General features: G+C 39.0%; 1 protein-coding gene across 2 annotated transcripts in view; it reads right to left on the bottom strand.

Moving 5' to 3' along the window:
• Window positions 1-1,217: 1,217 nt before the first annotated feature.
• Window positions 1,218-26,246, bottom strand: part of LOC133520944 (beta-1,3-glucosyltransferase) — a 65,874-nt gene continuing 40,845 nt past the window's right edge. For both annotated transcript variants that reach the window (XM_061855661.1, XM_061855660.1), the window contains exons 3-11: window positions 15,459-15,568; window positions 15,154-15,345; window positions 14,327-14,475; window positions 13,437-13,626; window positions 11,101-11,236; window positions 5,498-5,651; window positions 3,339-3,448; window positions 3,101-3,267; window positions 1,218-2,131 (exon numbers count right to left, since the gene is read on the bottom strand). In XM_061855661.1, coding sequence (XP_061711645.1) covers window positions 1,976-2,131; window positions 3,101-3,267; window positions 3,339-3,448; window positions 5,498-5,651; window positions 11,101-11,236; window positions 13,437-13,626; window positions 14,327-14,475; window positions 15,154-15,345; window positions 15,459-15,568 — 1,364 coding nt within the window. In that variant the 3' untranslated portion in view covers window positions 1,218-1,975. The remainder of the gene's footprint in view (window positions 2,132-3,100; window positions 3,268-3,338; window positions 3,449-5,497; window positions 5,652-11,100; window positions 11,237-13,436; window positions 13,627-14,326; window positions 14,476-15,153; window positions 15,346-15,458; window positions 15,569-26,246) is intronic.

The raw sequence follows: 26,246 nt of genomic DNA on the forward strand, positions 1-26,246 counted from the left end.
TACGGTCTTACACATTTTGATCGTAAGTACTTAGAAACGTTAACTATTAACTTTAACATAAACTTACTACTTAATAAAATTTAAAATAATTCTGACTCAACTGGTGTATAAATGCAATAAAAAGCGAATACTTATCATTAATAATTATTGTATTACTTATACATAATAGCACATAATACACTTTGACATAGCAATTTGTGTTTGTTCTATACTTGGCCTTTTCTTTACAAACTGGGCATACGCAACCTTTCATGATGGGTCCAAAGGAGATTTTGCCTTGTAGTGTGATTCGGTCGAATTATGTTTTTTGAAAAACAAATTATATATAGAAAAATAAATTATGCATTATGATATAGTGTTGTTAAAAGACTAGTCTTGAAGACTTTGAAACCTTAAAGACTCGCAAGCCTTGAAGGTTCAAGCTTTGAAGACTTAAGCGTTGAAGGTTTGAGCTCAAAAACGGTTCAGAACCTTAACGACTCAAGCTTTTTACGAGCTCTTAAGAGTAAGTTTTTAAGACTCGGGCCTCATAGAGATCTCAAGCTTTAAAAACTCGGGCCTATTGAAAGCTCAAGCCCCCCGAACCTCGAAGGCCTGAGTCGAGCCTTAAGAGCTCAAACAATGAGCGTTCTAGCCAGTAAGTATTATTGTGTTTTTTTTTTTTAATTTATGAACCTAACTACGTTGCCACTTTGTAGTCATGTCTGGGTGTAGTGATTAACAGATCGCAAAAAATTGAAGTCACTCATAAAATTGATCTGCAGTCGAAATAAATCTTTAACTTTACGTTTAGAGGTATTGTTTATCCACTCTAATTGATATTTTACAAACAAATGCGATAAATATATTTTTTCTTTTTTTCCCTATTTCACAAAAATATAATTTTAATGCCCTCAGGATTACGCTCTTAAAATCGCTCGGGTTCCTCACGGGCTCCCTGTATAACTATCAAATATGGCATAGATTGATCTAATTTGTTAGAAGCTTTTAAGACTTAAATGCTCCAAACCTTATAGACTTAAACCTTGAAAGCTTAGGAGGCTTTAAAGCTTGAGGCCTAAACCTAAGCGGCACAGATATTGATGATTAATCTTATTTGAAAAAATCATTGCTTTACTAAAAATCCAGTAGTACAGTCATTATATCCAAAAAACCGACCCTACCCGTGAATAATCAGTTCTTGAATTTTTTTTATCGTAGGTCCCTCGGGGGGGGGGGGGGGGGGGGGTCACTGGGAGTGTAAATTCAAAAAGTAGACTGAATCAGGCTCCTGTGTATATTCAAAAAACGGTTTTTCTTGAATAACTCGGCCATTTTTGATTTTACAGTAAAACCGTGAGGACAAAAATTGTAACAAATTTGATTCTCTACAAGTTTGGTCACACAATTTTTCTTCTAGGATCGATATGTTGGAAATTAAACCTGAAAAACGCGACAAATTCAAAATATCAGCATTATCTCCTATGTTCCACGTTTTACGGCATGAACGAATAGAAACAAAGTTGTAGAGAATCAAATTCTGAACAATTTTGGTTCCCACCTTTTTTCCCCCAAAATTTATATTTTGGAAATTAAACCTGAAAAACGCGACAAGTTCAAAATATTATTAAATTGTCGCGTTTTTCAGGTTTAATTCCCAAAATATCGATCCTAGAAGAAAAATTGTGAAGACCAAACTTGTAGAGAATCAAATTTCCTAAAATTTTTGTCCTCACGGTTTTACTGTAAAATCAAAAATGGCCGAGTTATTCAAGAAAAACCGTTATTCGAATATACACAGGAGCCTGATTCGGTCTACTTTTTGAATTTACACTCCCAGGGACCCCCCCGAGGGACCTACGAAAAAAAATCCAAGAACTGATTATTCACGGGTAGGGTCCGTTGTTTGGATATAATGACTGTACTACAGGGAGGAAACAGTCGAGAGCGTTTGTATGGAAAAATCGCAACTAGGAATTCCTTTTAAGAGTTCACCTTATAGCTCATCTTTGGAGTACCGATGCTTCAGGGCTAGATCGTCGTGCTGGAACCAGGTCGCGTACACCTTGTAGGGTTCTGGCGAGGAGTGTCGGTGAAAGGACAATGGGCGATCTCGGCTTAACACTTCGCGGGGGTAGTCTTGTGGGCGTGCCTGTGAAAAGACGAGTCAGTCCAAGCTAACTTTTTAAAGTCACACACACAAGTACACATGAAATTACTATGAAAATATGACATTTCACAGGAGATTTCACACTTTGCCGTGGCAGAATAAAGCTTATGGACCCGAGTATGTCCTGAAAACTACGTCCAAAAGAGAGGTATGGGCATTGTGAATGTCATCTCGCCTTGTGTGGTAGGGCACAGCCAGTGGATGTCATTCCAGATCTAGAGCAGAGCCCAACTGGGGAAGTACCTCCACCTTACAGAAAACCGCAGCCAAATAACAATAGACCCTACTCATAGTGTTGTGTTCCTGCCGGAGAGTAAGGTTGCCAGAGCTCAACGGGGGGGGGGGGGGGGGGGGGATTTAGGGTCGGCAACGCGCATGTAACTCCTCTGGAGTTGCAGGCGTACATAGGCTACGGAGACTGCTTACCATCAGGCAGGCCGTATGCTTGTTTACCACCGACTTAGTATTAAAAAAAAAGCTTTAGTATTTTTCTAATACAGTGAGGGCTACCGCGTTTAATTTCGCGCGTAGTGTCGGAGGTCTTTCAAAATGTCAAATACATAGTATTTTTGGGGGTCACAAGCTTTTTTTATCATAAATTTTCACTCCTTATTCAAAATTGTGGTAATAGGTTATTTACAGTACATACAGTGCTACTTTATAGCACTAGTGCGAAAATTAGCATATTACGTTACTGTGTCGAACATTTAAAGGGCCATATGTACTGTAAAACGTTGTACGATACATGTGCGAATAGGCAATTCGCAACTCATGCCACGCAAAATTGCCTAAAAAGTCCATATCAGATCACTTTTCATAATATCCATCTAGGTACTTACATATTCTACGTCGACACACCGTTAGCGCGATTTAGGAATTTGCGCGCTCGATACAGCGCCATCTAACGGACAATTCGGCAAACTTTTCTCGTGCGAATGAGACTGCACTCACCTGATGAAACAGCGGATAGTGAGTGAGCGGGACGGCGCGCTCCTTCGCACAGGCACCGAGCGTCATGTCATCGGGTGACGTTAATGCTGTACACACACAGCGAGAGAGGAGCGAAGCGGCTGCGATGCTGAACGCCGTACCGCCGCCGCCGGTTATGTAGTCGTAGCCTAAATTAAGAAAACAGTTTTTGAATATTTTTTCAACAGAAATAGGGGATATCGGCAATATTACGACATACCTTTGGCAGCAGTTTCCTTGTTGACATAGCCGTAACCGTACCGCTCACCTATGACTGTGATATCTGTACCGCCCCGATAACAGCTCAATATCTCACACAGTCTCTGCACACTAAAAATAAATAGATCACATAAACATAATACAAGCAAAATTCAGTCTAATGTTAATGTCATAGAGTTGTAATACAAATACCAAGCACACCGTTTAAAAGTTTTTCCTACTCCTCTACTGTTATCTGTCATTTATGCATTCATTAACACGAATATAAGAACATACATAAAAGATTTCAAGAAAAGTCTATATTGTCTATTCCTCATAAAAGCTCTTGTGCTTTTATAAGCTATAACGTTACTGCGATTAATGGCTACCAACCTAACAAAACCAAAACGAATACAGTTTTAAACTAAGTGCATTGCTGCCAACTTACAAAATATTCATTTGGTTGCATAGTAAAAATAATTACTTCATAAGTCGGAAACACGCATGTGACACCCGTAATATAGCAACACCCATAGACTACGAAGACCGCTTAGCGTTGCTTGTTAGTCTCCGTAGGCTACGGTGGCCAAAATTGAGAAAAACCTGTCCAAAAAATTAATTTAGCAAGTAGCAAGTACCAGGGCCTCATGAGTTACGAGGTGTCGCCGACCGGCCGGCCGCGGCCCGGGGCGGGCCGGGCGCGGAACAAGGTATGCTCGCGCGTCTTGGCTATATACTTTTGCTTTGTTTACCTAAATTAAGATTTATTTTTGTTGACTCGTAGGAAAAATATTGTATGCAACGTTGTATAAGTAGGTAAAAAAATGCTCGTGGCGTATTCCTTTACAATGTAACTCACGCCACTCGCCTTTTTTGACCCTTCTTATACAACTGTTGCATAAAATACTATTAACACAAGGCATGCGAAATCCAGTTTTATCCAAATATCACAGCGTGCATAATGGACTTATATTATCCCAGAATAGTGTCATCGTCAGCGAGGTATTTCAATTTGACGTGCGGCATACTTACCCAACCTCGTATCTATATATTAGATACGTATATCAGATACGAGGTTGAGTAAGTATAGCGACGATATTGCATACGCGACTAACTGCTTGTTTCAAGATGGCGACGGTTTGTGCTCAAGACAAGCCAAATTCAAACGTATACGAATGGTGTAAAGTACGTAATGACACTAATGACATTTGCTCCAAAATATTCATTCATCCATTTAACGTGCGATATTTTTAACCGACTTCAAAAAAGGAGGAGGTTCTCAATTCGACAGTGTTTTTTTGTATGTATGTCACTCGATATCTCCGAGAATCGAGAACCGATTTTCAAATTTTTTTTTAATCGAACACCCGTTCGATATAATATATAATATATATAAACCCCGAGATGGTTCCGTTGGGACCAAGTCGGGGTGTGATGATGGGATCTTGGAGAAATCGAGGGAACTCTTCAAATGTTATAGGTACATGTATGGCGTTTTTGGTAATTTCTGAAGTCGGTTATATTTTTTGTTAAAAAGTTTTATATTTTTGCGTACTCAACTCACTGCCCCCTTCAAGACAAGCGAAATTCAACCTTATGATAATGACATAAAGTAGTTAATAATACGAACCCAAAAGTGCTATCACCGACAGTGAGGAATATCAATTTGACGTGCGGCATATTGCGCACTCAACTCATTGCCTACTTTGAGACAAGCGAAATTCAACCTTATGAAAATGACATAAAGTAGTAATAATACGAACCCAAAAATGCTATCACCGACAGCGAGGAATATCAATTTGACGTGAGGCATATTGCGCACTCGACTCACTGCCCCCTTCAAGACAAGCGAAATTCAACCGTATGAAAATGACATAAAGTAGTTAATAATGCGGACCCCAAAATGCTATCACCGATAGCGAGGAATATCAATTTGACGTGCGGCATATTGCGCACTCGACTCATTGCCTACTACAAGACACGCTAAATTCAACCTTATGTAAATGTTATAAGTTATAAAGTAACTAATAAATACGAACCCCAAAATAGTGTCATCGTCAGCCAGGAATATCCATTTGACGTGCGGCATATTGCGCACTCGACTCATTGCCTACTACAAGACACGCTAAATTCAACCTTATGTAAATGTTATAAGTTATAAAGTAACTAATAAATACGAACCCCAAAATAGTGTCATCGTCAGCCAGGAATATCCATTTGACGTGCGGCATATTGCGCACGCGGCTAACTGCTTCTTTCAAAATAGCGACCGTTTTTGCGCAGTGACCCGTTTTCGTGTTTGGAACGCCTGTGTCCACTGCTGGCAGTGATGGGTCTGGTAAAAAAGTAAATTTATAAAGGTATAGGTTTAGAAATGGAACTTCTCATAGTAAGCGCGTTTTTAAGTTGCCTGTTCCCAGGACAAACACTGCTTTTGCAATAAGATTTCAAAATTTCCTTTTGCCTCATATATATAATAAAGTAAATAAATACTGCGATATTAAGAACTATAATGCAGGTGAAGCTAAAACAACAGTTATGTCTTGGTTAAAACATCTTAGTTATAATGAAACAGAACAGCTAATGAAGGTTAATGATTGGTAAAATCAATTGGTTTTAATTCTCGGTAGGCTTTGTTAGCGGTAAAGTTTGCCTTCAATTTCGCTTAGTAATATCTTATCTTAATCCTAATTATTATATATAATTTTTTAATTTTTATTGTTTTAGACAAGTTTAATTTAGCAAAAAAAATTTGTCAAGATTATCACCTATACACCACCATATTACAATAAATAGTTTTAACCGAGCAAAGCTCGGTCGCCCAGGTACTTACACACTTAAACACACACACACCACACACACAATTGCTGTCTACAACGGTTAATAATATAAATTCGTGTAATAATTTTACTCTACCTAAATTGTCATCGTTCCTATTTAGTTTAAGCCTATTATTATTATCAAAAATGTTTTACTATTAGTAACCTATTATAAAACCAAAACTTCAGCGTAGGATGTAATTCAAATTAGTATTGTTTCCAATCTGACTCCACAACACAGGCGTAGCCTAGTGTGGCAGTCATAGGTCAAGGAAATCTTGTAAAATTTTTGGTAAATAAACAAATTTTTTTTTAATTATTTAAATAATATTTGGGATTTCATTTGTCCGCGAGGAAAAATCCTGTGAAACCGCACAATGGGCGACCATTCAGAATTTAAGTTATTTGGATGGACATCGTGCGGTCGAGGGATGTGATGGTGAATAAGGTTTTGGCAAAAAAAAAAAAACATTTTTGGTATAAGCTTTTACCGCTGACTGTACTATTCTTTTCACAGGCAACTAATCTCTAATCTGTTCAACAAACGCACGAGGCAATTGTTACACCACAGGATGCGTGTACCTCAAAATCGAAGCTTTACCTCGTGAGTAGTAATAATAGTAATCATGTGTTAAAACTGGCGGAATCCGTGTTCGAAACACATGAAATATGCCACTTTATTACCCCGCACGGCGGAGTTGAACAACTACTGCAAGGAATTGAAACAAAATTGCTACACTTCACTCACAACGATTACTGTTTTATCTTCATTGGGAGCGTGGACTTCAATACCACAAATGATTACAATAAAATAGTCGCCCTTATAAGAAACAAACTTCAAAATACACAGCATACCAATGTAATATTATGTACCCCAAACTTTAGATACTCAATTTATAATGACTTATATAATAGACGCATTGAATTATTCAACCATTTATTATATGAAGATATTTGTATGTATGAGTATGCCTACTTATTTGATACAAATAAGAACTTACAATATTCTTACAACATGTTCTGTAGTTTTACGGGTAAATTAAATGACAAGGGGTTTCTCAAAATCTTAAGGGATCTGTATGCTTCGGTAACTCATCTAAAACATGCCTTGACTTGTGATTCTAACCTTGAAATTGTGAAACATGAATTGCCGAAGACACACACGAGCACTCCATACTTGAACAATGAAATTTCTGACTCGTCAGATATAGAACTGGATTGTGTAATTTGTGATGAATTACCGCAGGCTCACACGAGCACTTCATGTTCGCAAATTGGAACCTCTAACGTCTTAGATTCAAACCATGAAATTGTATGTGATGTAGAATCGCCGAAGGAAGACACTGAAACCATATCTTCGGAAAATGTAATCCCTGACGTCGCTTTTTTAGACCAAACTCTCCAAGGTCATCCACCACCTCTCTAAACTCTAAGTTAAATATATTCTATCAAAATGTTTGTGGGATATCCAATAAAAAATATGAGTTGGAACTTTACCTACAAAATCTCTCTAATGTGCAACACTATATTTGTATAACTGAGCATTTTTTGAACGCTACATCTGCACCTCTTTTTAGCTTGGCGGAACATAAGATTGCCACATTTAACGTTAGGTCTAAAAAAATTAGGGGTGGCTCTCTGATTTTGAGCCTTGGGAATAGAAAATTTGAGGAACTTTCCGTTTGTAAAAAGTGGTACAAAGATGAATGCTTTGAAGTTTGCGGCATCACGGATAAGGAAACAAATGTAAACTTAATGTGTTTGTATCGTACTCCAAATACTGCAAATTTGGACATATTTTTCAAAAAACTCGAACTACTTTTTCAGCACTTCTTTAACAAGAAATGTGTAATATGTGGTGACTTTAATATTAACTTGTTAAAGGAGGATAATAGGACTGAGGAATTCTTGTCATTGCTCACATGTTACAATTTCAAATGTCTCGTAAAATCAGTAACCTTCAAAAGAAATAATTCAGAGTCCTGTTTGGATAATATTCTTACTAATGTCTCGGAAAATGACATAATTGTTCCTTTGGTTGATCATAACGGCCTAGCTGATGGCCATGCCGCCCTTCTTGTTTCTTTTGCTGTAAACGGAGACAAAAAAAATAAGGTGGCAAAGAAATATATTTGGAAGGAGGTAAGAAAATTCAGTCGCTCAGAGAATATGAAATTTAGACAAAAAATATTGACTGAAAATTGGGCACACTTTGGTGTGAATACATTTATTGCAAAGTTCAACTTAATATTTAGAGAATGTTTTAAAAAGAAAAAGATAAGAATAGACATATCAAAGGGGAACCATATTAAGTGGATCACCAATGGGATTAAGGTTTCAAGTTGCATGAAGCGCGTTTTGACGGCCGGTAAAAATTCTGGATCTGAATCAATAGCACGTTACGCAAAGAATTACCTAAATATTTACAGGCGTGTTATCAGGCATGCCAGGAAATTGGCGGTGCAGACTCAAATAAAAAAAGCAGAGAACTCATCAAAACAGATTTGGAAAGTAGTTAATAGACACCGCAATAAAAGTACCGGTAAATCGCCCGAAAATATGCTATTAAAAAATGAAGATCCAAATGGGCAATCCTCAATTGTAAACTGTCCCAGCGCTATTTGTACAATGTTCCTGGAGCAATTCTGTGAAGAAAGTGTTTCAGATACCACTGGTAATCTTGCTCTGTCAATACTTCGTACACACGTTGAAAGAGTAGAAAATGACATGGTGTTTGAGCAGGTGAACCCACAGGAAATTATCGTGATGGTCAAGAAACTAAAATCCAAGACATCGAGCGGGTATGATGGTATCCCAATCACGATTATCAAAGATAATATTGATATCCTAGCGGGTCCACTAGCAAATCTTTTTAATCAGTGCGTTGAAAATTCTGTCTTTCCAGACCAATTCAAGATAGCTAAAATTTTACCAGTGCACAAAAAGGGTTCGAAAACTGATCAGAAAAACTATAGGCCCATATCACTTTTACCTATACTATCTAAGCTGCTTGAAAGGGTCATGAAGGACAGGCTCACTAGGCATCTATATATGAATAAAATCATAAATGAGAGACAGTTCGGGTATCAGAAGAGTAGAGGCACAAATGACGCGATTAGCACTCTCATTGCTGATGTAGTTGGCCAACTTAACCACAAGAAAAAAGTGGCGGGAGTTCTGCTGGATCTTAGCTCCGCTTTTGATATGGTCAACCACAACATACTGCTATTGAAGCTGGAGCACTATGGAGTCAGAGGCAACTCGCTGGCCCTATTTCAGGCGTATTTAACAAACAGAAAGCTCTTTGTAGAAATACAGTGGAACCATGATCAACATGAAAAAGTCCACAGATCACGCATTGCTAACGCACACAGAGGGGTTCCACAGGGCTCCATATTAGGCCCTACTTTCTTCATTGTTTTTACAAATGATCTTATTAATTACATTGAAGATAATGTCCCCGACACCACCTTAGTTGTTTTTGCGGATGATACGAATGCCGTTATATCTGGAAGTAGCATACCAGAATTAAACATTAAGGTTAATTATGCTCTGGGAACATTCACGAGGTGGTTTCAGGCTAATAATTTGAAACTAAATGCCAAAAAGACCAATGTAATGTTATTTAGAACCACAGCCAAAAATAAAGATGCATTGCAGATTTCCCTTGAGGGCGATAAGATAGAGCAGGTGGAGGCTGCCAAATTTTTAGGGGTGTATATTGATTCCTATTTAAATTGGAAGCCTGAATTATCTGCTGTGATAAACGCAGTAAATTGCGCATGCTATGCACTCAGAAGTCTTAGGGATGAGTTGCAACAGACTCAACTGAGAATGGTTTACCATGCACTGGTCGAATCCAAATTGCGTTATAGTATCCAACTCTGGGGCAATAGTTACAAATATAATGTACATGCTGCTTTCATTGCGCAGAAAAGAGCTATTAGAGTAATGGCAAGGGTACCACAGGAGACTCCATGTAAACCTTACTTTTTAGACTTCAGAATCTTAACTGTTCCCAGCCTATATATACTGATTATACTCACGGACTTGGTTAAAAAATTGCACTTGATTGAAACTATAGAACAGAGGGATAGACGTTTAGCTTCAAGGCGAAGAGACTTACCTCAGATCGTGAGTACCAGACTCAAAGTAGTCAAGCACGCTGCAGGGTACCAGGCTACTGTACTATTTAATAGGTTACCTGTTGAGTTAAAGTCAGTCACAAATAGCCAAATTTTCAAAAATAAGTTGAAGTCTTTCTTGGTAGAGAAGTGCTACTATTCGGTAGAGGAATTTGTGAATTAACTAAATTTTTAACATATAAAATTATAATAGTGTTTTCATTTTCTAAATTTACAATTTGACATTCTACATTTATATTGTAATTAATTCCTAATTCCCATTTTGTTACTTTTCGTGTTTTTGTTTTAATTTTAATATTAGTTGCATGTTTGTTGTTTTCGTTCATGTAGTTTTAAGTAGTTTTATAATAATTATAATTCAAAATTCAAACACAATGTAAATATTGTTTATGAATAAATAAATAATAATAATAATAATAATCGAGACAATTCTAAAAACCCCAAACACAGGTTGCGTTGTAGCATCACACAGTTCCTATGGCCACTTCCTGTCTCCATCATCAGATCAGCTCGATGGTACCATAATATTGCATTGTCACCCGACTTACATATGTATGCAAATTTTCAGCTTCGTCGGAAACCGGCAAGTGGATCAAATTTAACTTGCAAGATTTGACCCGTAAATACATAGCTACGGTCATAAAACGAAACTGATTCGACTGACTAGGTACTCTATTCTAAACACAACCCATAATACATGTGTCGTAGAAAGAAAAAGGAGACAAAGACCCCATGAAAGACTTCCTTAAAAGAACTCTCGGCACTAAGTAAATCATAGGAACTGGACCTAAGTTCATAAGTTGACGTATTGATACATTACCAGCTTGGTCACTGAAGAACATCAGATTGGTGACGTGCCTCCCCCAGGTCCGCTTGACGACCTTCGCTCGTGACGAGTGAAAGCCGCTCCAGGTCTTGACTGCGAAGAAGATCGATTCCTCGGGTATGGGGCTGCCCTGCCAAGATGAAGAGCCTTAGTGGGTACATAGTTATAACATTGATAAAATAAAACCTAGTAAAAAAAACCGGCCAAGAGCATGTCGGGCCATGCTCAGAGTAGGGTTCCGTAGTTACTCTTCCGTCACAATAAGCTAAACTGGAGCTTAAAGTATGGTAGACTGTTAACCAAGGGATGAACTGTGGGTGTACGTCTTTTTACTATGAAGGGGAAACTTTTTGCGATAACTCAAAAACAGCTAAACTCATTACATTACATTCAGTATAATAACTTGACTGGAAGATATCCCTAATTCGCTGTGCACTACTGTCACGCCACCTAGCATCCGCAAATCTCGCGGAAAACGTCAAATCACTACATCCTATAAAACGTCCCCCAAACTCAAAAAGTACTTAACAGATGTTTACACGGTTTTTACCTATCGATAGAACGATTCTTGCGGAAGGTTTAAGTGTATAATTTATTAGGGTTTTTTGTCGCTTGATAAGGAAGCCTTAAAAGTTTATTCGTATAAAGATACAAGCAAATCTCGTCCATATGGCAAGCGACAAAGTGGGACGTTTTGCCGGTTTCGGTCACATTTTTGGATGTTTCATATTCTCTTGATATGTCGTTGTTTTCTAAATGACAGACAATTTTTGGTTGGTTTGATTGGTCTCATATTGAAAGTAATTCAGTAGTATCTCCATTAACCCTGTCTATTTTATGCCTATCGTATGCGGCTCTCATCGTGAACATTAACGAATGCACGAGGTTTGATATTCAAACTTCAACTTCAAAAATAATTTATTCAAGTAGTCTTAATAATAAGCACTTTTGACAAGTCATGCAAATATAATCATTAATTAAACAAAAAATAATAATAATAAATAAATAAAACAATGAAATTGGTAACAATTAACAATAATGTAAAAGACAATGTCAAACACAAAAATAGGAATAAGAATAACAGCAGAAATTATACAATAATATTAATATTTTGAGTGCATATGTCAACTCAGTCCCAGGCATTTTTGTCGCTAATATACCTAATCCTTGGTATTAAAATAAGCTTTACAAATTAATCTACTCCTAATATGTTTCTTGAATCTATTCAGTGGAAGTTCAATGACGCTACTTGGCAGTTTATTGTAGAACCGTACACAGTTGCCCTTAAAAGAGTTTTTGATCTTTTGCAGCCGTGTGGTCGGCACTGCTAGTTTGTCCTTGTTTCTGGTATTGATGTTATGTATGTCACAATATTCGGGGCTGTATTAGCCGCGCGCGTCAGTTGACGTCTTTGGCGGACCAAGGGATATGGGTTCTTCTGCCTCTTCTTCTTCCTTGCTCCATCCCAATTTATGTGGGCTCGGCTCTCCTAAATTATTTGTCGCCACGAGATTCTGTCGAGGGTTGTCAGGTCGGGTAGATCGTTTTTCTTAAGAAGTTGGGTTATGCTGGTCCACCATGTGGACGAATATGGGTTATGATTGAAAAAACATACACAGACAAGGGATTTTAAAACCCTAATTTAACATTCCACGTGTAAACTTCCGCCCGTCTCAAACTGCTTTCGTTAAGTGGCGCAGTTGTCTCCGGACGCTATACAGAAGCTAAGATCGGCTGTTAATAAGGTCCCAGGATTGTGTCTGTTCCCGTAGACTAGTTGGGCTAGCTCGAACCCGGAGCCGACAATATTAGAGTTACTTACCTGTTAAAACTAGAGTTTAGAGGTTGGTTAGAAGTTTTAGAACTAAACATGTCTCATCTCTACTTACACACGTCTCAAACTGCTTCGAGCAAGTAGCGCAGTTGTCTCCAGACACTATGCAAAAGCTGAGATCGGCCGTCAATAAACGGCCAGGGTTATGTTTATCCCCGTAGACAAGTTGTGCTAGCTCGAAGCCGGAGCCGAATATATCAGAGATACTTACCTGTTAAAACTAAAGTTTAGAGGTTGGTTGGAAGTTTTATAACTAAATAAGTCTCATCTATATACTTACACACGTCTCAAACTGCCTCGGGTAAGTGGCGCAGTTGTCTCCATACACTATGTAAAAGCTGAGGTCGGCTATTAATAAGGGCCCAGGATTGTGTCTGTCCGCGTAAACTAGTTGGGCTAGCTCGAACCGAGAATATTAGAGATATTTGCCTGTTAAAACTAGAGTTTAGAGGTTGGTTAGAAGTTTTAGAACTAAACATGTCTCATCTGTACTTACACACGTCTCAAACTGCCTCGGATAAGTAGCGCAGTTGTCTCCAGACACTATGCAGAAGCTGAGGTCGGCGGTCAATAAGGGCCCAGGAGTGTGTCTGTCGCCGTACACTAGTTGGGCTAGCTCGAAGCCAGGGTCGATGGAAAAGTCGGCTTCTAGCTTGTGCTGACCGCTTTCTATTTGGTTTAGGAGACTGGGGATAAAAAAAAAACTGTAAATAATCTCCGATCTACTAGGCGGAATTCAAGAAATTGGATATTCAAGTGGCATTTGCTCAATATGTATATCAGCAGATAAGATGTAGACTAAGTTTGCAATAGTATATAGTGGTGGTATTTCACATTGCCTTGTATAAAAATAAGAGTAAAAAAAGAACTCCTCTTGAACTTGCAGATATTTCATTAATTGGTGAGGTTAATAAAAGGCTTAATCTTAGACACCTACATGTCCTATATGAAGGTGATATACAAATAGAACCGGACCCGGATTGGACCCGGGGGTATGTCCTTAAACTACGTCCGGTATGGGCACTGTGAATGTCATCTCGCTTTGTGTGATGGTAGGGCACAGCACAGCGGATGTCATTCCAGATCTAGAGCAGAGCCCAACTGGGGAAGTACCTCCAACTTACAAAAACCGCAGCCAAATAACACCCTAGACCCTACTCATAATGTTGTGTTCCTGCCGGTGAGTAAGGTTGCCAGAGCTCAACGAGGGTCGGCAATGCGCATGTAACTCCTCTGGAGTTGCTGGCATACATAGGTTACGGAGACTACTTACCCTCAGGCTGGTCGTATGCTTGTTTGCCGCCGACATAGTAAAAAAAGAGTTCAAACAGCGCTGTTGAAATCTTTTTGAAGTCTGACAAATAGGAGAATGTCTGTTTTACTCACGTCTCAATCAATTCCATTCTCATAGCGAACCCACTCGCGAAGTTTGGATACACGAAACCCCCCTCCTCTTCCAACTCCTCGTACATGGCGAAGTGGTGGATAATGGTAGGCTCATCGTCACTGAGAGGATAGCCGATCCACTTAGTGTCCTGTGTGAGGGAATAGTGTTTGAATAAATAGAAATAATGAAAGCGGGAAACAACGTTCTCCAAAAACAAATTCCAGGTGAGGTTTTTGTAGAATCACTCTCATCTGATCACCAGTGATTATGCATCAGTTCAGTTCTATATGAGTTAAGTAGCCTATATAACTCGTCTCGTTTTCTATTAAACATTAAGCAGTGACAACATGTACCAGACTTTAGGGTGAAGACTTAACTCACATCAGACATCAGAGGCTGCCTGTTATGGTTAAACTTCGAGACATATTTTATACTCCATGGTACGGTTCATATTGGTCATAGTTCTGAACACTCTCCAGAAGACACGTTTGAGAGCATTGCTTTTAAAATTTAGAGCTACGATATTACTAAATTTTGTAACATTTAATGTTCCGATGGAGACGATTTTGGCTCATCTGTCTATGAATGAGCGGCTGCTGCAAAAGCATGGAGTATTTATAAGCTGCCTAAGCTTATAAATACTCCATGGCACAGTCAACCTTAACAAGTAAGAGAGGCTTAAATCAAAACAGTACTTATATTGAGAGCATTTGTTTAATAAAAGTATTGAGGGCTACAACTCTGATGAGTCTTTCTTCAAATATATCCAAGCCTAAGACTAAAGTCTTGAGCGTTTAAATTTTCCGTGGAGATACTTTAGACTCACCTTCTGTCTATCAGCAGCCGCCAAAGCTTCTAAAAGTTTCTCACATCGCACGGCGGTATGCTCCTCTAGAAACATGACCCATCTCACATCACCTCCTCGGTACTTGGTGACCAAGGGCTTGAGCAGAGGGATGATGCTCCAGGCTCCGGGGACGGGGAAATCCTCGTGGGTTAGGTGGACTATGGGGTTCCGCTGTGGAATTAAATGGGTGATAAAGTAAACGGTAAGCGTAGTTAGTATGTGCCAAGTGTATGATGGAGAAATATTCTCCAAGTCATTAAGTAGATATATGTTGACACACTTACCCTTTCGATTCGAAAGACTTGACCCTCTATCTCCTGCTTCAAGCGAAAGGCTACGCTCGCCAGGTAAGGCTCCTTTTGGCTTATAATGATGAACACCACATTTCTCGAATCTGTAACAATAGAAACACATAGTTTAATAACCAATAACGGCAATGCGTGCTTAATTAAAAAAGATGCCCAGGACCCGACTTCCAAAAAGGCAACTCCGCTTTGGACAAAAAAGGAATTCCGTAAGTACAAAGGTTGTTCTAATTTCTAATCGTTTTACGTACGTACAGGAACAAGAATATGGAATATCATAGTTATAGAAGAACATTCACCAACATCTAAAAAAGTTGATAATCCTGTATGGATAAATCAAACTTTATTGATTCTACGTCTCTCTTTAAACGATTCCTAAACTACCTAGTTAGTTACTACAGCTTTTCTCATACCTCCGAATGTCGTGCGACACCGCGTGGCCGACAAAGGAAAGTCCGCATTGTGTCGAGTTAATCTCGCGCCGTATTGTGGCCGCGAACTAGTTGCTAAAGCGGATAATAAATTGCAGTTACTACAATATACTTATATACTTAAGATTTTTGTAGAAATGTCCAAAGGAAGCAGATTATTTGGATGATTCACGGTTAGTTTCACTAGACTTAAATCGATCGGGATATAAACCGTGGTTACCTTTTATATTGTTATATTTAAATAAATAAATATTTATTTAAACTTTATTGCACAAAATATATACAGCAATGTACAAATGGCATTCTCTACCAGTCAACCATTAGGGCCAAACAGAGACACTTACAATTGGTGCAGAGAGAGAAAAAAAACAATGAATTAAAAAGAATATTGATGAATATTATTTGAACTCTTGTATTAGCAAATGCTTACGTAACATCCGATTGAAATAAAACTTACTTGGAGCTTGTCTGATGTTTATGTCTTTAGCTTACTTCTAAATAATGCTAAGTATCAAATTCCATTTAATGCTAATAACATTGACACCGCTGATAAAGTATCTGCAGGACGGGCCGTATGCCAATTTGTGTGACGTTAGATATTAGATACCTCAAATGGACTATCCGTGTCAGATTGTCAGATTACGCCGCGTCGGCTCTAACCGATTTATCATAATCTGACGCTAACCTAGGGTTCCAGTAAGCATAGACTTAGGGTTGTCACTAGTAGAGACCTCCATATCACAAACGAAATTACGTGCTTAATTTATTAGAGTTTACACAAACCAGTATAAAGTAAGAACTAGTAGAAAGTAAGTAACTATTTATGAAGAGCTTTGATGCACAAAATAAGGACCTCATTTGGTCATGAGCCTTAGTCATGAGGAAACTAGTTTCCTCAGAAGAAGATACAAACTAGAGCAGTACATTGCTTACACAATAAAATAACAATTACATACAGAAGTACCTTAACAACTTTGTTGATACATTACGGTAAAAACTGTTTACACACTACAAACTTCTGATGCAGTTAAGATATCCCATATGTAACTATTGAATCAACAGTGCGACTGGCCAATTTCCTATCCAATCAACAAGCTTTACTACCAATTTGTACAAATCATTCAAGCTGTTATTTTAGTACCTGAGATACAAGAACAAACTTTAGCAATAGCTATTTAGCACAGTGGTGAAGAGTCTTCACCAGGTATCTTCTACAGCTGAAGACCATGTCTGAAGCGCCCTGAGATTTTTGAAGTCGGTTGACCGTTATTTTCGCGAATTAAGACGGTGAGAATCCTAAAGGACCACTGTTAGGGTCCTACTGGACGTAGAAATAATAATGCGGACTGTATAAAAATAGGCTGGTTTATTCCGCCTTAATTATAAATAAATCCCGGCCAAACAATTATAAAGAACTAATACGGTATTCGTCCGTTGCCGGTGGAGTATGTGAAGCCGAGTGTGTGCCGCGCGGCGCTTGCGGCTTGCCGCGATGACGTCGCGCTCTGTCCGCCGCCCGCGCGTATGTCCAGTACTTAACAGGCACAGTTCTAAGCTTACTTTTCACTTATTTGAATAAAGCAGCAACCATACGCGTGAGATATATGCTGAACACCGCGCTAGCTCGATATTGACAAGTGATGTGACTTTGCGAGATTGCAATGACTCGTCGATAATCATTGTTGCAATACTAGTGACTTATCAGGGGGCCTAGCCAAGAATAAAATCGTTGATTTCAAAGAGTCTTGAAAATTTACTAGCTAGCTACTAAAGCATGATAAGCACAGAATAGACCTCAATATTTGACCCTTGACTTTTTATTTTTAGAATTTATAGCCTGGAGTACGCAAACATACCTACAACTATGTTACCGTCCCTGCCCTTTTACTTAAGACAACTTTATTATTTATAAAAAATATAATATTTTTTACCTTGTTTACAAGGTATCGTTAGTGAGGCATTAAAATGTGCTTTATATTGATATAAAATTTAAAAAAAGACATAATTTACAAATATAAAAATCAAATACTTGCTTATGGGGACAGAAAAACCTGCAGTAAAAAGTAGAATGATCCAGAAAACGCCGATCAAAACTTAAATAATGTATGGAAATAGTCACGTGGTTTTTCATAGCATCTGTCATCCCTATACATATTTACTTTTCGTTTGGCTTTCGTCGATGGACCTATTATCGTGATCTTGGCTACGCCTCCAGATGGAATGCCGGTGTCAAGAAATAAATATTATAGGACATTATTACACAAATTGACTAAGTCCCACGATAAGCTAAATAAGGCTTGTGTTGAGGGTACTTAGACAACGATATATATAATATATAAATATTTATAAATACTTAAATACATAGAAAACACCCATGACTCAGGAACAAATATCCATGCTCATCACACGAATACATGCCCTTACCAGGATTTGAACCCGGGACCATCAGCTTCGCAGGCAGGGTCACTATCCACTAGGCCAAACCGGTCGTCGAAGAAATAGCGTATCATCTCTGTTAGTTGGCAACCCTGGCTTGGCAGCTAACTCGATATTGACAAGTGATGTGGGTGACTATGCGAGGTTGCGATGACTCGACAATAATCATTGTTGTGCGCCCTTTGTTTGTACATGATTAGATACAAGTAAAGTGCACACAATACTTAATAAATGAATTAGATGAGGTACAGTCATGCTCCGGGACTGTTAAGCTATTTAAGCTGGCCATACACACTAGGGTTAGCCTGCGCAGTTTTGCCTGTACAGTTCAACTGCACAGGTAAAGCTGTATAGAAAACTGCACAGTCGAATGCCACACACGCTTCGTTTAACCTGTGCAGTTGATAAAACTACGCAGGCATACCCTAGTGTGTATGGCCAGCTTTAGGGTTCTAGGTAAATTGGAAATTACATAGCATAAGTATTGAACTACCAATTTAGCTAGGACCCTAAATGGCAACCGAGGAATGATGAGGAGGGGTGATGGTACAGTCAAGGTATTAAATATCGATACGGACAAAGTGCCAAAAATACGTATACACGACCTTGGACTGTACAAGTATAGTCTGTGTGGAAAGAGAAGAGTCGTGGAATGTTTTGGGCCCAATACATTCCACGACTCGTCTCTTTTCGAACAAACTCTAGTAGCTATTCTTTTTCCACTCTGTTACTCGTATCTGTCGTTTATACATTCATGAACTACTAATAATATAATATAATAAACTAATATATATAATAGGCCTTTTCATCTGCGTGAGATGTTTTAAGCAGCATCCTGGTAACGACACTTGCGTTCGTGGCTGTATAGCCCTATGCGAGAGAGGATCCCACGTCCACACACGCGGCAGGTGTATGCTTGCCCAGGTGGGCGAGGGTTGGAGGCCTGCTCGTGGCGCCTCATACGTTTCTCTCTTAAAGAGGTAAACCAAGCATCGTCGTGTGTGGCTTGACCATCGTGAATAGCACGACGCCATACGGGTCGGTCTTCGGCCAGTTTTTGCCATTGGTTACATGTGATATTAAAAGTAACCATATCACGCTTGACGCAATCTTTGAAGCGCAGCATTGGCCGCCCGACCAGTCTTTTTGCGTCTGCAACCTCCCCTAGCAGGATTTGACGTCGCAAACGAGTCCGTTCCATTCGATACACATGCCCAAGCCACCTCAGTCGTCTCTTCTTTAGTATGGCTGTGATACTATGGAGCTGTGCCTCGCTTAGAACAGACTCATTTGTCACGCGATCCTTCCATGTGAAGCCAAGTATGCTCCGCAGACAGCGCATATGAAAGGAGTTCAGCCGGCGTTCTTGTTTTGCGTAAGTTGTCCAGGATTCCGCTCCATACAGAAGAGTGCTTAGGACACACGCTTGGTAAATAAGCATTTTCGTTTTTACCGTAAGATGTTTGTTGTCCCAAGCCCTTGCACGGAGTCTTCCGAACGTAGTGGCCGCTTTGCCGATGCGGGAGTCGATCTCCACGTCGAGCGAGAGATTGCTCGACACAAGCGAACCAAGGTAGCAAAACTTGCTGACCACCTCGAGAGGTGCGCCGTTAAGTATAATCGTTGGCTGTTCTGAACATCCTTGCGCTAGTATCACGGTTTTTCTGGCGTTAATGGACATGGAAAAGAGGTCACATGCTCTTGCAAATTTGTCCAAGATGGTCTGCAGCTGAGTCTGACTGTGAGCGACGAGAGCAGCGTCGTCAGCAAAGAGAAGGCTGTCTACAAATAAGTCCTCCCTATGACGTTTGGACTTGAGTCTCGTAAGATTATACATCTGACCATCGGATCTTGTGTACAGGTGAACGCCCTGTAGATCGTCTCCAAAAGCAACCTTCAAGAGTACAGAAAAGAAAATTCCAAAGAGAGTAGGTGCCAATACACAACCTTGTCGAACGCCTCGGCGACTAAACTAATATACGAACATACATAATAGGTTAAGAAAAAAGTATATTGTCTATTCCTCAACACATTAATTGTGCTATAAAATCGCTAAACGATACGCGATTCTTCTTTTTCTTTTTCCTCGCGTTGTCCCGGCATTTTGCCACGGCTCATGGGAGCCTGGGGTCCGCTTGACAACTAATCCCAAGATTTGGCGTAGACATTAGTTTTTACGAAAGCGACTGCCATCTGACCTTCCAACCCAGAGGGTAAACTAGGCCTTGTTGGGATTAGTCCGGTTTCCTCACGATGTTTTCCTTCACCGAAAAGCGACTGGTAAATATCAAATGATATTTCGTACATAAGTTCCGAAAAACTCATTGGTACGAGCCGGGGTTTGAACCCGCGACCTCCGGATTGCAAGTCGCACGCTCTTACCGCTAGGCCACAAGCGCTTCCAAACGAAAACGATACGCGATTAATGGCTACTAACCTAACAAAATCAAAATCAATACAGTTTTCAAACTAAGTGCATAGCTGCCAACTTACCAAAACGATTTTTTTTAAATGTCATCACCGTCTAATAAAAAACAAAGTTCACCATAGACAATGTTTTTAATTTTGACGTATCCGGCGTATAACATTAATTTTGCATTTCATTTATTTATTTATTGCGCGGCAGCGCCAACATTCTCCTAGCCACAGTCAAGGACAGGGTAGATGGCGCTTTCTTGGCGGTACTGAGGGAACCACGTTCGACGAGCTGCCTCCCTGTCACACTTACGTACGAATTTACAAGTGCGACAGAGAAGCAACACGTCGAACGTGGTTCGCGGTATGCCCTCTGGAGTAGCCTACATGCATGCATGAATAGTCAATAAACTACATTATAAAATAGTTATTAACATAGGGTTAGTATATTAGGTAATAAGTTACTAATATAATATGGAAATTTAATTCTGCAAAAAATGTTTATTCAATTTAATTTTTAATTATTTTAATTTATAAAGTATGTAGTCGTAGAAAAAATATTGTATGCAACGTTGTAGGCCAAAAAATGCTCGTGGCGTATTCCACCCACTTAACCCACGCCACTCGCCTTTTTTACCCTTCTTATACAACGGTTGCATAAAGCACTATTTCAAGGCTGAGGTGATAAATAAACATTAAACGTGTACTACCTCGATAAAAAGATTTAACCCGTCCAACATATTATTTAACCTGCTAATCAAAAATAAACCTTCTTGTCTGACAGTAAAATCGCTTTTTAATATAAATTTGGAGTAAGTTCTCGGGATACGCTACTACTCCTTCAACTCAAGCATACAATAAGTAAATAGCCTCTTAGACAGATGCATCGAGTTTCTACAAACGTTTAACGACCCCATTAGGTTTAGAAATGTCTTTCACATAAGTAGTACCTATTGTATATTATTAATAATAGCATACCTATAAAATCAACTTAAGATCTTTGTTGCTACGGCGTTGGTAAACTAGACTCGATGCTTGTCATTTTCTATAACAAGGAAAGTTTTTTTCATCCCCAGTCACACAAATTGACTAAGTCCCACAGTAAGCTCAATAAGGCTTGTGTTGAGGGTACTTAGACAACGATATATATAATATATAAATATTTATAAATACTTAAATACATAGAAAACACCCATGACTCAGGAACAAATATCCATGCTCATCACACGAATAAATGCCCTTACCAGGATTTGAACCCGGGACCATCAGCTTCGTAGGCAGGGGCACTACCCACTAGGCCAAACCGGTCATCGGTAGTCATGAAAAGATTGAAACTAGCGACATCGGCAATATTTGTAAGCATCGCAAAAATAATGTCCTTGTCTGGATTCGAACCCAGAATTGTTAGATAAGTGCAGAATCACTGTCACTCACTCTTAGTGACTCTGTGTGTTAACTATACCATTATGACTATGACAATCGAGGGATAAAAAAGCGGCCAAGTGCGAGTCGGACTCGCCCATGAAGGGTTCCGTACCATTTATGACGTATTAAAAAAACTACTTACTAGATCTCGTTCATACCAATTTTCGGTGGAAGTTTGCATGGTAATGTATAATCATATATTTTTTTAGTTTTATCATTCTGTTATTTTAGAAGTAACAGGGGGGGGGGGACACATTTTACCACTTTGGAAGTGTCTCTCGCGCAAATTATTCAGTTGAGAAAAAAATGATATTAGAAACCTCAATATCATTTTTGAAGACCTATCCATAGATACCCCACACGTATGGGTTTGATAAAAAAAAATTGAGTTTCAGTTCTAAGTATGGGTAACCCCCAAAATGTATTGTTTTTTTTCTATTTTTGAGTGAAAATCTTAATGCGGTTCATATAATACATCTACTTACCAAATTTGAACAGTATAGTTCTTATAGTTTCGGAAAAAAGTGGCTGTGACATAATCGGACTGACAGACGGACATGACGAATCCATAAGGGTTCCGTTTTTTGCCATTTGGCTACGGAACCCTAAAAATAGTTACATAATACGCTTATAGCTAAGCCTATACAAAACGATAAAACGTGTTTAAACAAATACGCAAGTAACTGAACTATATTTACAATTGTTGCATAGCAAATTGAACCGCCGCCGAAACGATTTGCCGGCTGCCGTGACGTTTATTCGCAAAATAAATGTCTTGCCCAAAATATACGATCACGTGATGCCATATCGCAAAACACGGCCTAACGATTACTTAAAATGCACCGAATTATCAAGAAACATTCATCTTTCGGGCCATATATTCCGCCTCGAGACACCGTAAAGCAGCCGAAATGCGATTTTAATGTGTCGCACCTCGGGACCAACATTCACAATGTTTATCGCTACAGGTCTAGAGTAAATGTGACCACCGATTACGTACAAGTGTAACGAGTTCAGAGGTCACGTTATACTTGAGAAAAGTTAGATATTTAGCAGAAAATGTTTTGTGAATTGGTAGACAGGTGATCGCCAAACCTACATTATTCATGCATTTTCCTCGGGGCATTGGTTTGATTCGAGGAACCGTAGATAGCATATACTCGTACTATGTGTTACCGAATACAGAATCGAACGCTCAGGGGAACCACTATGAATAGAACAAATGGACCGATCTACATATACTGTAATCAAGAATTAATTTTGCATTAAGCAGAGACTTGCAGCCGCAATGGATGTTAAAACATTTTTACTAAAGAAAAAAAAAGGAAAACAAAATATATAGAAAGAAAATATTTGTTTTCCTCTGCCGAAAAAAAAATGTAACACAAAGGGAGAAATAGGACCTACATAAGTCCTGGCTCAGTGAGAGAAATTGTGTACTGAGGCATTGCGCTTATTTGACTGCTCTTATAGCTTTTCATTAAAATACAGTTTTTGTTGAACCTTCTGAAGCAAATCTTTGGTTTCATACGGATCCGCAGGCCGCTCCGATATGCGAGCGGGACATGTAGAACTGTCTCGCTCACACACTGCAGCGGCGAGCGGACCAGTATCAATGCGACAACCGCGTCATGGCTCCTGGCCTGGCCTCGCCGCTGACCAGCGAGATGGCCATGCGATGGTTGAGAGCACGCACTATGGAATGAGCCACGTACGCACCATCGCTGGCCCACTACGTTTGATATGCGGACGAAATACCGACACCGTGGCCATCTCATCGCCATCCCACCGCACCATAAGCCATCCGACAGCACTACTTTCTCTACACGCTGGCGTCGCTGGCCCATCGTGTAGAGGAGCCATTAGGCTGTCTTTCCTCTAAGGTGAAGATGAGAGGAGACATCATATGGCCATCGTGTAGAGGAGTCATGACATTTGTGTGGGATGAATTGATGGTATTTGTTGATTCCCCACACGTCTCCTCTTATCTACTTTCATCTTTGCCTCAACGGAAAGCCAGCCTAACGTTCATTGGTTCGTCTGAACGATCGACTCTGAGATCTTGGAATGAAAACCCATCTTGATAGCTCAGCTTTTATGAGTCGTTTTAATGGAATATCGCGATTTATGCGAGTTCGAGTGTGAGCTTTAGTGGGTGATCTGCATTTTTATAAGACGGTAAACGGATTCGAACGATCTGTTAATATTAAATTGAAATGGGTTTCTGAAAAATTTGGAATATAAAATGGATAGCAGCTTTATTTATTTCTTTGGGTTTTATTGGACAATTAAATGGAGGATTTATGCTATAAACTTTAAAAAGAATTATATATGGTAACCCGACAGTCTCCGTGGTAGTTTGATGTACGGAAGGTGGAGATAAGGAATGGAATCTCCATATACCAAAAAGTGTCATCAAAAAACCTTAAATAGGTAGCGCTACAATACCTAGAATACTTAAAAAGAAAATCAAATCATAGACAGCGCACTTCACTCCGTCAATAACGCCTAGGTTCTTAGCTACTCTAGCGCTACTCTGGAGAGATTTGGAACTATTATTTATAGCTGACCACTGGACACTTTTGCATAAGTTCTGCCTATGGAGATTGCGTTCCTTAACTCTACCTTCCATAGTATGATGGCGTGTCCGACCATGTCAGACGACGCTTAAAGATAATTGAAGTGTACAAAAGAGAAGCCATGATGTATATGAACATTTCATGAGTGCAAAAGAGGCAGACTATATACAAGTGAAAAAAAAAGTCTGCTCCAAAACGTTAGCGTTGGCAAATACTGCAAAAGCTGTATTCAGGAAATATGATGATTATATCTTAGGATAAAGGCAAATAATTTACGCAATCACAGATTAATTCTGGATTATAAGTATTGAACTTCCAATAAGACTTGACATCATTCCGATTTCGGTCGCGTTTTTGATTTCTAGATCTTTTGTCCGACCATATCAGATACATACATCAGACAATAAGTTAGGCCATACCTACAGCAAAATTATAGATCAAGATTATAGCCACAATATTTATTTATATACGCTTTTTCCATTTTACATATGTGTACATATGAATATGTAGCCCATATAACCCAATTAAAATACGTAAATATGACAAAAAAATGCAATCTACTTTTATAGAACATTAACATAATATCGACACTCTATAGTGTGTTAGGTTTTTAAGTGAATAAAGATTTAAGTGAATAAAAATACTACAAACAGAATAGGTGAAGTGGGATTAACAGCTAATTTAAACCTATCAAGGAGATCTATTGACTACCAACATAAAAAGCAAAGTAAAAGCCCCATAAACCGTAAATACGTATTTAAAAGGCAATATAAAACGGTTTATTAATGGACAACAATCCGCACTTCGCCTGGGTCGTGAATAATTTGTACGGAGTGGCGGTAAAAGAGTGCCATTTTATTTGCAAATTCGCGTCGGTGTTTTAGCAAAATGCACGGATAATATTCTAATTGATTGTCAAGTGGGTTGATAGTTCGTTTGGACTAGTATAAAAGCGCTCTCTGATAACTGCTGTTTTCTATGCGGTTGACTTTTTCTTCGAACGTGTGCTTCATCTTTGACACCCAGTTCCATATCCATGTTTAGATAACTAGACAATGGGTAAAATAATTCCGACGAATGAGTAAATTCACATTTTATCACGTCATTCGGTTATAGTCAGGGGGCCTACTGCGAAAACCGAAATTCGCAAATTACGGGGACAAATGCCCGCAATTGACGAACTTCGATTTTCGCGGTAACATACTCGTACCAGAGTCGTTAATTAATAGAATCAGGCGTTACTTTGCGGAAATCCATGCTAATTAAAGCAAGAAATATTACTTTGCTAATCCGCGAGAAAATAACGTGTTAGTCAATCAGTGCTAACCCGTTATACTTTCTTGCGTATTTTTACATGCAATTAATAATTAGTTGTCGGGTGTCAGACCGTCAACATCTCCAGAATCTCCTGAGGATGCCTCGTAGAGAGGCGAAACACGTGTCGAGTTTTGTACTTTTGGTGGTGGGTTGTTATATTTATT

Source organism: Cydia pomonella, chromosome 9 (genome assembly GCF_033807575.1).
Source record: "Cydia pomonella isolate Wapato2018A chromosome 9, ilCydPomo1, whole genome shotgun sequence".
Classification (NCBI taxonomy): Eukaryota; Metazoa; Arthropoda; class Insecta; order Lepidoptera; family Tortricidae; genus Cydia; species Cydia pomonella.